This window comes from Aethalodelphis obliquidens, unplaced genomic scaffold, assembly GCF_003676395.1.
Source record: "Aethalodelphis obliquidens isolate GAN/ISIS:26980383/991018 unplaced genomic scaffold, ASM367639v1 scaffold25, whole genome shotgun sequence".
In the NCBI taxonomy this organism is placed as follows: domain Eukaryota; kingdom Metazoa; phylum Chordata; class Mammalia; order Artiodactyla; family Delphinidae; genus Aethalodelphis; species Aethalodelphis obliquidens.
The window spans coordinates 33,264,184-33,278,263 of NW_020837969.1; the positions used below are offsets into that span (position 1 = coordinate 33,264,184).

The following is a 14,080-nucleotide window of genomic DNA, read 5'->3' on the forward strand; positions in this document are numbered from 1 at the left end:
TTTCTCAGAGGGGTGTCCCAGCCTCTCCTTTTCTCCTCTGGTTTCATCTCCAGCCTTCCTTCGCCTCATAACTTGGTCTTCAGCCATACAGTTCCTGAACTCTTCGTACCCGCTCCCTTTCTGTGTGCTTTGGACATGCTGAATTCTCGGTCTTGAATCCCCTTTCCACCCTTAACCACATAAGCGTTTTATTTACTGTCTGGTCTCCATTCAAGTGAAGCCCAACTCCTCCACGCGGTTAGGTGCAGTCCTAGCTTCTCTGAGCAGCCGTCACTCCTGTGTGTACCTCTGTGTGCTGTGTTGAAGTGTTTAGCTCGTATTTTATTTCTTTACATTTTGTCTCCCCACTAAATTCGAGTGCAAGGGTCTGCTAGCACTATGCTGAGTGTGGTGCCTGACACTCAGTTTGAACAAACCTATAGTGAAGTGAATTTCAGATAAATATATGTGTATAAATATACCAGCTCAACAAAATGTGTCCACCAAAACACTGCATTGGATATCATTGTAGACATTTTAAGCAATACAAAAAACAACCAGAAAAGTGAGCTACTACGACTATAACATGAGACTTTGTTTTTCTCATTATACTGTTTCTCGAACCAATGTGAAAACCTAAGGCAAAAGGCATAAGTTTAGTCAGAACTTGGAAAATTAATGTACCTTTGATTTCTAGGCTGGTGAATCAAAGACTTCTAGAAGTACAGTCACAAGTTGAAGAATTGCAAAAATCTTTACAGGATCAAGGCTCAAAGGCAGAAGATGTAAGTCTTAATATGTACCAGTGATGGTCCAACAGTTTCATAATGTTAAGAAAAGCTATAACTTTTATTTGATGGTCTGTATCAAAATAATTGTAATTATAGTGGTTATAGAAAAGAAACAGTGTTTTCCTTTTACTAACATTCCTTATAAAAAGGACCAGACAGTACTTTATTGTCTCTTTCAGATTCATCCTGCTGGGAATTAGAAGTTCACTTGTAGTTATCAGCTGAAGAATTAATTGGGGTTTTATGTTTTACATGTGCTCACCTCAGTATTCAGAGTATAGGTTTTTCCCTCTGGTCAAAAACAAAAAAAAAAAATGCTGATAGAAACTTAGCATGTTCAAGTAGCAATGTTTGTTGTAAAATTGATTTTAAGAAAATAATGCCGGGCTTCCCTGGTGGCGCAGTGGTTGAGAGTCTGCCTGCCGATGCAGGGGACACAGGTTCGTGCCCCAGTCCGGGAAGATCCCACATGCTGCGGAGCGGCTGGGCCTGTGAGCCATGGCCACTGAGCCTGCGCGTCCAGAGCCTGTGCTCTGCAACGGGAGAGCCCACAACAGTGAGAGGCCCGCGTACCGCAAAAAAAAAAAGAAAATAATGCCATTTCTAAAATGCTACCATCTCTAGGTTTATGAATCCCGCTTTCTCCCCCTGCCCCTCCCGCCACACAGATACACACACACACTCACACGCACATTGTCACACACACACACACACACACACACACACACACACACACTCCCCTGCCCCCGCTTGTGCGCACGCTCTCTCTCTCTCTCTCTCTCTCAAATATAACCTCACTGCCCTATTTTAATATTCCCTTAGCACTCTGCCCCTCTGCCCTAGCCCTGCCTGCTTGGCGGGCACTCACCTAGAAAAGAGTTAAGTGTGCCGAAGCGGGAACAGGGTCCTTCCCACCTCGCCATGCTCACCGCCCCACACAGTGAGCTGGGGCAGCTCATAGTAGTCAGGCTCTGATGCAGGCGTAAATCAATCATGTTTTGCAAATCCCTTACATTTAATGAGCTGTATACACTAGAGCTGCTCCTGTAAAAGGGCTCAAAACCAGCGTGAAGAGGGGATAACAACTGAAGTTTAATCTTTGCTTCAGTCAGTTGATAACTTTTTTCCTTTTGCCAGAGTAACTCTGGCTTTTGAGTATAAACCTATTTGGTTGTTTTCATTGTTAGAGTCATTTGGGGCACTCAGCGTCAAAACTGTAGACACATCTAGTTCCGTCCAGCCTTAGTAACGTAAGAGGGTGTAAAAACAAAACAGCATATTACTTAAAACCTGAGAGTGTGAGGTATAAAAAGCTCACTGGTGACCTAATTTTATGAGTTTCTTATGCACCCATCTGGCTTATGTTGGCAGCGTGCTCTCTGAGATGATGGGCTGTAATTTATCCTCTGATGTGGTGGTAGTTCTTCTTAGATCCCCACATTGATTCCCAGTTCCTAAAATTCTCACCAACATTTAAACCACATCATCCCCTTATTAAAATGGAACTAGTTTGAAATACCATGGTTTACTTTCAAGCATGCCTTTATCCAGAATGCTAAATCACAAGCAAAACCACCTTTCGTGTATGAAAATACTAGTAAAACTAAGAGGGTCTTAGCAGTGAACCAAAGCGGGTAACATTTCTTAGTTCAGTGAAATCACTAGATCCCTTAAACTGAGGTAAATGTAGACTTCGTTTTGGTCTCGAAAACTTTGAGGAGACTTTCTGTTGATTTGTTATGGTAGAGAGGGGAAGGGTGTGCAGATCCTAGGAAGTAAAAATGGCGAAACATCAGTATCCACTCAACCTTAGTGTTAGACTCTAATAACCATTATACTTGCTGTTCTTACTTATATTTAAACATACAGAAAGGTATTTATTCTGTAAAACATTTTTTTACATAACCTGATTAGATATCACTGTGGCTATCAAATATAATTAAATATGCTGTGTGTCATTGCTCTAAGAGGCCATATTTCAGAAATGAGTTCCCAGGCCTAAAAGTGCTATTTGCATAAATTAGTCAATTTATTTGACTGCTCAGATGCTGAGATGTGTTGCTCTAAATTCTTGAAAATTCTCTCAGAGCTGTTTTCTCTGTAAAGATTCAGATAGAAACTTGCCTCATTCTGAAGGCGGGCTCAGCATAATGTGGAGAAAAGTGTGACCCATGACGTGTGGTTCTTCCCACGGCAGGTGTTCAATGTTGTTGTCGCCTCTCTTTTCACCCAACCTACAGTGTTGCTTCTCAGGAATATGTAATGCACAGAGCAGCCTGCCAAATGGAATTGATCCTCTCTAAAGAACAACGTAATTTCTGCCCATTTCTGTTATCAAAAGCACAGTCCTTTCATGTGACCTTAAGTCAGAGTAGCGTGATTTGCACATTTTTATTATTATTTTTATGTCATTTATTTTTAGCATGGAAGCAGAAAAGCATTGTTATATCCAGGCATATGGATAATTTGAGCTAGCCACAGTGTATAAAACTCCAGAGAACAAGACAGGATGAGGAGACCATAGAAGAAAGAAAAATGTACATTTTTGAAAAAAAAATGCGTGTCTTTTACTTCTGTTCATGAATTACTAAATCGTTCCTTCTATTGGCTGCTGTGTTTGCTTCATACTAATATGTCCTCTCTGTCTCTTGGCATGGTTTCTGCTCAAGGCTATTGTAAGTATGGCTTCCTATTCATTTCTATATATTGAAGAGTTTTTTTGAGTTATACATTATCTGCCATCATAGTTGATGTGGTTGAAATTTTAAATTAACAGGAGTTTTATGCAAAAGGAATATACCAATGTTACTTATAGGTTTATGCCCTTTACAATTAAGATACTTAAAGGATATCAAAAACCTAACCGGTCAGGCTAAAAGGAACTCTGCTCCTTTTTTTTCCCATCCCGCTCCTACCCCCATTGTTAAAACTAGTTTGTTTCTATCAAGTATTTTGAAGCTAGCTTGCTGTCACAGTCTGGCCTCCTGATGCCACATTTTATGAGTAACAGTCTTCCACTGGAGAGGCTTCACTGGAGGTGAAGACTGTGCACAGACTCCGGGGTCTGGCAGGCCTGGGTTTTAATTTGGGATCTGCCTCTGGAAAGCCCCTGAATGTCTCCCCAGCCTCACCTCCCTCAGCCATGAGATGGGGCTGGTATCACTCACGGTTGTGAGGTTGACATGAGACAGTGCACATGATAAACTTGAGTGAGTGCCTGGCATATTAACTGCTCATTACATAATCATTTTATTATATATTATCTCAGATTTAAAAATTAATTTTGCTTAGAGCCTAATCAAGACAGAAATGCACAATCAAAGTTAAGGTGTTTTTTAAAGTATTTTCATCTTACCCTCTGTACTGGAGAAGGAACGAGCAGTAATCAGAATTCAACAGGGTTGAGACTTCCCTGGTGGCACAGTGGTTGAGAGTCCGCCTGCCAATGCAGGGGACACGGGTTCAAGCCCTGGTCCGGGAAGATCCCACAGGCCGCGGAGCAACTAAGCCCGTGCGCCACAGCTACTGAGCCTGCGCTCTAGAGCCCACGAGCCACAGCTACTGAAGCCCACACACCTAGAGCCCCTGCTCCGCAACAAGAGAAACCACTGCATTGAGAAGCCTGCATGCAGCAACAAAGACCCAATGCAGCCAAAAATAAATAAATAAATTTATTAAAAAATAAAAAGTCAACAGGGTTATCATCTTTCTCTATGTTTGGGGGAAGCAGTGGTAGAGGACATTGTGGTCCACTAACCTAGCTGTAGTTGACATACTCAGCAAAAAAGTGCGTTTGAATATTCCAGAGCTGTGTCAGAATGGGCTCGAATAAGCGATGACAGTAATCACTATCAAGTCAGGGGACTGAAAATGGAAGAGCCCGGTGTGACGGGTATGTTCCCCTCCGTGCTGCTCTTGACTGATGGGACAGTTTGTTTCCTAAGTCTGTATTATTTGGGTTTGGCTGAATTAATTATGTAACTATTTATCTCAACGTGAACTGTTTCACAGAATTCATTAGTAATGTGTACCCTACAAGCGTTGAGTTTAATTATGAAACCTGGTGGTCCTGTATGGAATGCCATTATTCTTTGTTTATTTTAGGTCAGTTCTGATCTCCTGCTTCTCAGGAGACTCTTTTTTTAAATACCCAGTCAAAGCTGCATTCTCCAGCATATTAAATGCTGTGCATATCCCATCTTTCACGTTCCTATCCTGTCACATAAACTATTTGCAACCTGTGCATATCAGAAACTTCTGATTAATTCAGTAAGTGTTTACGGAAGTTGATCCCATGATGCAAGGAAAATATAGCAGATAAAAAGTGTCTTAGGGACCGTCTATTATTATTAGAGTTCTACTTGCCTATTGCATCCAGGAATATTAGGTCTGTACATAAGTGGCTTTTTTATTCATTTCCCTGACTATAAATAGAGAATTCAGACATACAGTTTATGGGTATTTTATACTGATCGTTTTTATCACTTATAGGCTGCTGTCTCCCTGATCAAAGAGAAATAAACTTGGGTACATTGTGTATTTTCAGCTCTTTGACCAGAGAACTTACTGAGGGCTCACTCAGTTATTTACTACTATATTCTTAATTTTTTAAAATTAGCTTATTAGTTAAAATGTTAAGTAATAAACTATTTTTTTATTTTCCATTTTCAGTCAGTTCTTCTAAAAAAGAAGCTTGAAGAACATCTGTAAGTATAAAAGCTATTGAGGCTCATTGTTACATTGTCCAGTGAAACATCAGTGTTTTGTGTTGGTGGTTACAGAGTATCTAGGCAGTGGCATGGGTGGCCCTGAAGGTATAGAAGATTATAGGAGACATTAATAGTATCTAAAGGGTCATCTTCACCCCAGGTCCTCAAATCAAAACAATTACTGTGTTAGAACTGTTTTCTCAAGTGAGATTCCAGGGTTTTATGTCTTCACGATAGTATTTAATGATCCCAGTTAGGAGTGTGGGACCCTCTGGATCAGCAGTCAGAAATGTTTTCTATAAGGAACAGAGAGAGAGTAGTTGCTTTAGGCTTTGCAGACAGTGGTCTGTGTCACAACCACTTAGCTCTGAGGTTCGAGAGCGGCCACAGACAGTATGTAAACCAGAGCTGTGACTGTCCCAACCAAGCTTTCTATGCAGGAACGGGCCGCGGGCTGAATTTTCCAGCTCTAGAGTCTGGCCAGCTGAAGCTTCCTTTTTATGTAAATGTTTTAAAGTATTATTAAGCTTATCAGTAGCAGCTTTTCAAACATTTCCTTGAATTGCAAACATACCTGAACATGACTTTTTGATCTAAAAGATTAAATTTTTAAATATTACAGTTGTTGTCTCATGAAGAAGAAACCTTCTTCCATATCTGAGGTTGACAATGTTAGGAGTGTTTTGTAATTTTTCTTGCACCCAGTAACTGCTGTAACCCTTCCTATCACTTTCTGGCAAAACTCTGTCCTTGCAGACATTGAGTGTGGGTGCCCATGGATTGCCAGCCTGGTGGAGCGTTACAGGGTTAGACTGTGGTAAACAGTCATCCTGGGTACCATAGTGGCCATAGTCTGGCAGTTTGCTGCGTGCTATCCTAATTTCTTTCTTTCTCTTTCCTCCTTTCTTTCTTTCTTTCTTTCCTTTCTTATATGGGAAAGTGAGACGCTCCTAGGGCAAGTCTATCACTGGGCAGGTTCTTAAAATACTAGAACAGCACCTGTCACCTTCCAGCCACTGTGAGGTTACCTGCAGTGAGAATTTAGTGTTGAATTCTGTCCTTTTTTCATTTCCCATCCCTTAATTGCAGATAATAGAATACCTGTGGTTTCATAAAACTACTGTCTGACCATTGTTCTGTGTTCATTTACATGGTAAAAATCTTCATCAAAAAGAATTTATTAGTGAAGATGAGGCCTGTATTAGTTTCCTGTGGTTGCCATAACAAATTACCACAAACTGCAAGGCTAAAAACAACAGAAATTTATTCTCTAACAGTTCTTGAGGCTAGAAGTCTGAAATCAGGGTATCAGCAGGATTGGTTCTTTCTAGAAGTTCTAATGGAGAATCTGTTCCATGTACCCCTCTACTAGCTTCTGGTGGCTGCCAGCAACCCTCGGTATTCCTTGGTGTATAGATGCAACCTCTCTCTCCATCTTCACGTGGCCTTCTTATAAGGACACCAGTAATTGGATTAGGGCCCACCCTGATCCAGTATGACCTCATCTTAACTAAGTACATCTGCAAAGACCTTATTTCCAGATAGTGTCACATTCACAGGTTCTGGGGTTTAGGGCCTCACCATATCTTTTTCAGAGACACAGTTCAGCCTACCACAGAGCCCACAGACATCTCAAAAGATGAGTGACCGTGCAGATTTAACACTACAACAAGACTATTTTACACACAACAAATTGGTAGAATTTAAGAATCAGACATACTAAGTATTGCCAGAGATGTTGAGTGCTGGTAACTCTCATCCACTGCTGGTAGGGATATACATCAGTTTATTCAGTAAACTGCAACATGCATATATTCTGTGACCCATTGATTCTACGTTTCTATGTATACCCTAGATTCCCAGAGATGCTGTGGTCCATGTTTACCAGGAGACATTTAGAAGAAAGTGTGAAAGAACATTGGGGTTTTGGGGTTTTTTTTGTCAGTTTCAAACATTTATTTTTAAAAAGTGACTATAAGGTAGTTTATTTAGTTATTATTCATTTCCCTCTGATGACTTTTTGTTGTTGTTGTAGGCGGTGGTTGTGTGCATTGTAGGATATTCAGCAGTATCTCTTTCCTCTCCCCACTAGAAGCCAGTAACACCCTCCTAAGTTGTGACAATCAAAATTATCTCTAGACAGCCCCAAGAGGGCAAAATTGTCCCCAGTTGAAAAGCTCTGTACTTCGAGGTCCCTACCAAATGTCTCAGTTTCAGTGAGAACACAACTCTGACTAGTTGGAACTCAAATGTGTGGACTTTTGGGATTTTTCCCTCTCAGAGCCCCAGTAATTTTTCATCCTTCTGTAGTTGTCCCTTGACAAACCTCGTGGTGTCCATTCCTAGAAACATGCAATTTAGTATTAATCCAAACACTTAAGCGCACCCATATGCCAATTTATGGTGATCTTTTCTTACATAGCTCTTTCATCTCTTACTCTGTGCTCCAAAAATTCTAGCCGCGTCTGCCTCCCCACGTTCTAACCTCTTTGTCCTCAGCTCAGGGGGATGGGCACACCCTTCCTGTGATCTCCTCCTGACTGCAGACAGAAAGCCAGAGAGATCATAGGGGTTCCCACTCTGGTTTTCTTTCTCTGAGGATCAGAATCTTGTACTGCTTACTGTCCACCTTCTGAAACAGTTGTTTTACATAGTTTGCCCAGCTTCCTACTTGTTATTAGCAGGAGAGCAAGTCCAGTAACAGTTATCCATACCTTCATGGCCAGAAGTAGAAACAACATAGGAGCTCAAGAGCACTGGGTAATGTCTGGACACACTTCTTTCCTCACAAGTTGTGTGTTTAACAAGAAAGAACATTGTTTTTAATCACAGAAAAGCAGAAACAATACAAATATCACCAGCTGTAAAATGATAAATAGATTGGGATATATTCAAACAATAGAACACTGTACAGCAATAAAAAGGTATAAACCAGGGCTAACACATGAACATAAATGAATCTCAAGAACAGCATGTTAAGTAAAAAATGGAGGTCACAGAACAGTACATACAGTATAATTAATGTGTAAAGTAAAAATAGGGCAAAATTAAGCAATGTGTAGTGTTCAGGAATATACACAGAGGCCCATCACAAAAATCATGAGAATGGTTAAAATTCTTGATTTTGGTTACCACTGGGAAAGAGATAGGAACACATGGCATTTTTAAGGTTCTGGGATAATTTTTATTTCTTAACCTTTTTCTTCACTGGGCTTAGTTTTTCTTATTTAAACTGTATATATTTATTTTGTGTAACATATGTCTGCATGTGTGTGTGTGTGTGTGTGTGTGTATATACCCTCAACAAAGATTTATTAAAGTATTATGCATAGAAAAGACCAGAAATAGATATAACAAAGTACTCTATTTTTTCTTCGTGTTTTTCTGTATTTTCCAATTTTTGCAGCCTTTTTTCCCTCTCGTATTACAGAGTGCCGCACTAAATAGTATAGAGAATTACACGTTATGTAAATACTAGGAAAAAACTTCTGTTCATTCATTCTTTTACTTTTATATTGGAATATACCTTACAATAAAGTATACAAATCCTGAGTTCCTAGGTCTACAGCTTGATGAGTGTTTTCCTACATAGGCAGGTAGCCCAGATCAATAGCATGTTTCCAGCAACACCCCAGGATTCTTTGTTCTCTCTTTTAATTAATTGATTACATCCCCAGACTAGCCACTGCTGATCTCTTATCACCCTTTGTTAGTTTTGCCACTTTCTGAACTTCATATAAAAAAAATCATATAGTATTATCCTTTTGTGTCTGACTTTATTCAACATTATTCTATGATATCTCTCCACGTGGGTGCATGTACCATTAATTTATTCTTTTTTATTGGCGTGTACTGTTCTTTCTATTCTTATTTTAGGAGCTTCAATTTTTTTGCAAGAGTTTTGCATTATAAAACCTCAGCAAAGTTTTAAATTTAATGTTTACGATATTCTTATTCCTAGAAACAATAAAGATCATTAAGTTATTTCTAACCTCTTGTGCAGGTTTATATAAAAGAATGACTACTATTTCAAACTCTGAGATTTTTGTCTCTATTTTTTAGTCATTTAGAAAATACGTTTATGTTGGATTAGTTTTTTCATCTTTGTTTCATAGCACTTGTGTGCTATGCTAGTGTATCCCATAAAGAAAGAATTTATATCTTTCATTTCAAGTGAAAAAATGCAAAACAGTAGTAGGTAAGAGTGTTAACATCTTTTGTTACAGAGAGAAGCTGCATGAGGCCAATAATGAGCTGCAGAAGAAGAGAGCCATCATCGAGGACCTTGAGCCGAGATTCAACAACAGCTGTGAGTTTTCCCAATTAGCGTAGTTTTCAGTTGGTTAGCGCTAGTGATGAGCTTAAATAAAATTTGGTTTTTTTAGAAATAGGGCCTATTATATTTTCTAGCAATTAAGGAATTTGCCCTGTTCACAGAAAGAGTATACACACACACACACACACACACACATAATCATCTTTACAGTACTTCTTAAATTTCTAATTTAGTTGTGAGTTTTTCCTTAACGATGGATGCTAATGCATATTTTATGAAATTTTTTTCACAGTGTCATTAAGTCAGCCAGACTTTTCCTTTGGTTGATATTTACACCCGTTTGTAGCTTGACTTTATCAATTCTTCTCTGTGGATGTGGGAGAAGGACACAGACTTTTACTTTGTTAGTATTGTAGTGAAATATACATAACATAAAAATGACCATTTTAACCATTTTTAAGTATTGGGTTGGCCAAAAAGTTCGTTCGGGTTTTTCCGTGAGTTGCGATGAAAATCCCGAACGAATTATTTGGCCAGTCCATTGTATATAGTTCAGTGACATGTTAAGTACTTTCACACTGTTGTACAGCCATTGTCCATCTCCCGAACGTTTTCATCTTCCCAAACTGAAACTCTCTACCTGTTAACCACTTCCCTCCTCCCCTCTTCCCAGCCCCTGGTAGCCTCTGTTCTGCTTTCTGTCCCTATGCACTTGACTCTTCTAGGTAATTCATATAAGTAGAATCATACAATATTTGTCCTTTTGTGTCCGGCTTCTTTCACTTCACATAATGGCTTTCATTTTCACTTAGTATAATGTCTCCATATTGTAACGTGTATCAGAATGGAGGCTGAATAATCAACTATTTGTGTAAATAGACCACATTTTGTTTATCCCTTCAGCCATTCATGAATACTTTTTAATTTGTGCACTTCCATAGTGTAGTTTTTGTTTATTTCTAAGAAAAGCTTTTTGTTTAAAAAAATTGTGAATTTAAAAAAATAAAATTATATATAAGTATAGACAAAACAGTCTCTCAAAGCTGTTTACTATTTTGTCAGTTGAAATATTTTCAAGTTGGTAGGTCTAAAAAATTTTTAATTTTTTACTGTCTCACCGATAGCCTTAAAAATTGAAGAATTACAAGAAGCTTTACGGAAGAAAGAAGAGGAAATGAAGCAAATGGAAGAAAGATATAAAAAATACTTAGAGAAAGCCAAAAGTGTAAGTGTGAGTCTGTGGGCCTCTCACTGCACTTTCTCATTGTGTTTCGCTGATGTTTCAAAATACAGTGCCTGAACGGTGACCTCTCACACAGAAGGACACGAGGAGTCTTTCGACAAAAAGAGCAAGAGGCCGTGATCAAAACAGGTCGCCCCAGCCCCAGGTTACTTACTCGTTACCAAGAGGGAATCACCCTTCTATGTAGGAAATGAGTGGCAGCCCCACCTTGCCTAATTATCAAAATCGGCTGTGCCTGGCGGGAGGGCCCGCCTCTGTCTCCAGATGAGCCTTGCTGTTGGCAGTGCTCAGGGCTTCTGGCCTAGCTCCAGTTCCCAGGGAAAAGGAGGTTACTGGAGCAAGTTAAGTAACACCTTCAGGAAGGCATCAGATAAATCCAGACTTTGGGATGAGAATCCACATTATGAAAGCAGAAATAGGCACTGGAGCATCATGGAACACCAGAAGCTGTTCTCCTGTAAAGGAGCCCAAAGGGACCTCCCTGCCAAATGCAGCGATCCTGGATTGGGGACACCTGTGGAAATGTGGATTTGGGCTGAATCGTGATGACTTATAGAGAGGTTCACTTTCTTACAGATGTTGTGGGAGGATGTCCTTAGTCTAAGGAGATGCGTGTTGAAGTGCTTGAGGGTCATGTGTCATGAGACAAAGGTGGCAGTGCTGCAGTTGGTCAATCCGGGTTAAAGGAAATGGGTTTTTATTGTTCTGCTCTTTCAAGTTTTCTATGGGGTTGATCATTTTTGATAGTAAAACTGCTGAGCCAAAAAGCAAAGACCCTTCCCAGAAGCCCTCTGGTGGGCCAGCTAGAATTGTGTCACCAGGCTGTGTGTAAACCCAGCGTCTGGCAAAGGAGAAGGACCACAGAGACAGGCTTGTGGACCACTGGGACCCGCTCCATCCTCGCACATCTGGTCAGAGGCAGAGGCCCCTGAACCAAGTCAGAGGAACGGAAAAGGGAAGATTGCTGTCAGTAGTGTCTGCTGTAGTGTGATTAATTTCAAGCCAGAATTACTTCTTATCACTGACTCTTTCACATAATTTTAAATTTTTATATAATTAAGAATTGTAACAACTGGATATCATTTTATACATTCAGATTTTAAAGTGTCCACGTAAGATAACTTTTGAGTCTCATAAGGTTTATCTTTTTTTTTAATGACTGCTTCCTTAGATATTACACTCCTTGGGTTTGAGACTTTTAAAGTTTTTCTTTTATTACTTTTTGCAGGTTATCCGTACTTTAGATCCTAAACAAAATCAAGGAGCAGCACCAGAAATACAAGCTCTTAAAAATCAGCTCCACGAACGGGATCGGCAATTCTATTCATTGGAGGTAGTTTACTGTAATATGATAAGACATTTGATTTTTAAATTTTCGATTCTAGAAGCCTTGCTGTGCACAGTGGTCCCTCAACATCCACGAGTCACAGTTACCAAAATCCATGGATGCGCAAGTCCCTCGTAGAAAGTAGTGAATGTGGTTATTTGCATAAAATCTAAGCCCATCATCCATGTGCTTTAAACCATCTCTAGATTACTTATAATACCTAATGCAATGTAAATGCTATGTAAATAGTTGCCTATGGGGACTTCCCTGGTGGCGCAGTGGTTAAGAATCCGCCTGCCAATGCAGGGGACACGGGTTCGAGCCCTGGTCCGGGAAGATTCCCACATGCTGCAGAGCAACTAAGCCTGTGCACCACAACTACTGAATCTGCGCTCTAGAGCCCGCACGCCTAGACCCCGTACTCCACAACAAGAGAAGCCACCGCAATGAGAAGCCAACGCTCTGCAATGAAGAGTAGCCCCGGCTCGCCGCAACTAGAGAAAGCCCACGCATAGCAACGAAGACCCAACGCAGCCAAAAATAATTAATTAATTTTTAAAAAAGATATCCATACTTTAAAAAAAAATAGTTGCCTATGCGTGGCAAATTCAAGTTTTGGTTTTTGGAACTTCCTGGTTGTTTGGTTGGTTGGTTGTTTTTTTTTTTACCATTTTCGATCTGGGGTTGGTTGAATCCGTGGATGTGGAACCCATGGATATAGAGAGCTGACTGTAGAGTTGTGCCCGTGAACTTAGATAGTTTATTGTGAGTATTTTATTTATGTTGAATTGTTTTTCATCTTAACATGCTTACATGTGCTTGCTTTTTAGAAAGAATATGAGAAAACAAAGAGTCAAAGAGAGATGGAGGAGAAATATATTGTTAGTGCCTGGTACAATATGGTAAGAAAATAACACATCAAAACATATTACGAAATTCAGTGAATATGTATCATTTATTATACTCCCTTTACTGTAGAATTAATTCTACCAAATGAATCTGAAAGTAATTACTGTCCTAACACACACTAACAAAACCCTAATGCTCATCTTAGGGCCAAACAACAGATACAGGAACTACCGTAAACGGGGCTAGAACATTGTGGACACATCATTATCCCTGTCCTAGAGGATAGAAAGATTTCTGTCTCTCAGGACCATTTTATTCTCGGGTGGTAGGGACTTTAATAATATCTAAACACAGATACGGTAGCTTTTGTTTTGTGGTACTATTTCAGTGCCTTTGCAGGAGTGGTACTTGTAATGAAAATAGTTTAACTGTCTCTCAGGTTTTGGTAAATGTTCACAGTCTTAGACCCTGAACAGCTGAAGGTTTTGAAATTGAATTTTACAACAAAAAATCTTAAACGTATTGCAGGGGAAAATAAATGCTTATCAGCATTTTGGGCTTCAGTAAGACTTTTCTGGATATGAAGAGCTATGGATTTTGAAAAATGCTGTACTTTTTCAATATTTTTTTTCTTAGACCTTTTCTTCTTTTTCTGCTTTGTTCTTCTTCCCAATAAGACCACTCCGCCTTTTCAAAGCGTTAGCTGCCTGAGGTAGGAAGTTGGACCAGATTCCTTTCATCATACCCCTCTGACCCTGTAGTTGTGTTACTGGCACAGTACCGTTTTACAATTACAATTGTAAATTATACCATTTTACCGTTATAATTGATACTGTGTCTGAAAGGTTCATGTCCCAGGTCTCCTAATAATGTGATTTGAACTTTGTCAAAATTTCATACAGTTTT

General features: G+C 39.6%; 1 protein-coding gene across 6 annotated transcripts in view; it reads left to right on the top strand.

Moving 5' to 3' along the window:
* Window positions 1-14,080, top strand: part of HOOK3 (hook microtubule tethering protein 3) — a 129,107-nt gene that overhangs the window by 78,873 nt on the left and 36,154 nt on the right. For 4 of the 6 annotated variants that reach the window (XR_003436296.1, XR_003436295.1, XM_027122948.1 and 1 more), the window contains exons 16-22: window positions 677-764; window positions 3,440-3,445; window positions 5,442-5,476; window positions 9,706-9,788; window positions 10,880-10,980; window positions 12,227-12,331; window positions 13,156-13,227. Coding sequence is in view for 3 of the 6 variants with exons in the window: in XM_027122948.1 (XP_026978749.1) it covers window positions 677-764; window positions 3,440-3,445; window positions 5,442-5,476; window positions 9,706-9,788; window positions 10,880-10,980; window positions 12,227-12,331; window positions 13,156-13,227 (490 nt within the window). In the remaining 3 variants the exon portion in view is untranslated. The remainder of the gene's footprint in view (window positions 1-676; window positions 765-3,439; window positions 3,446-5,441; window positions 5,477-9,705; window positions 9,789-10,879; window positions 10,981-12,226; window positions 12,332-13,155; window positions 13,228-14,080) is intronic. The other 2 variants (XR_003436297.1, XM_027122951.1) reach the window with 1 other exon arrangement.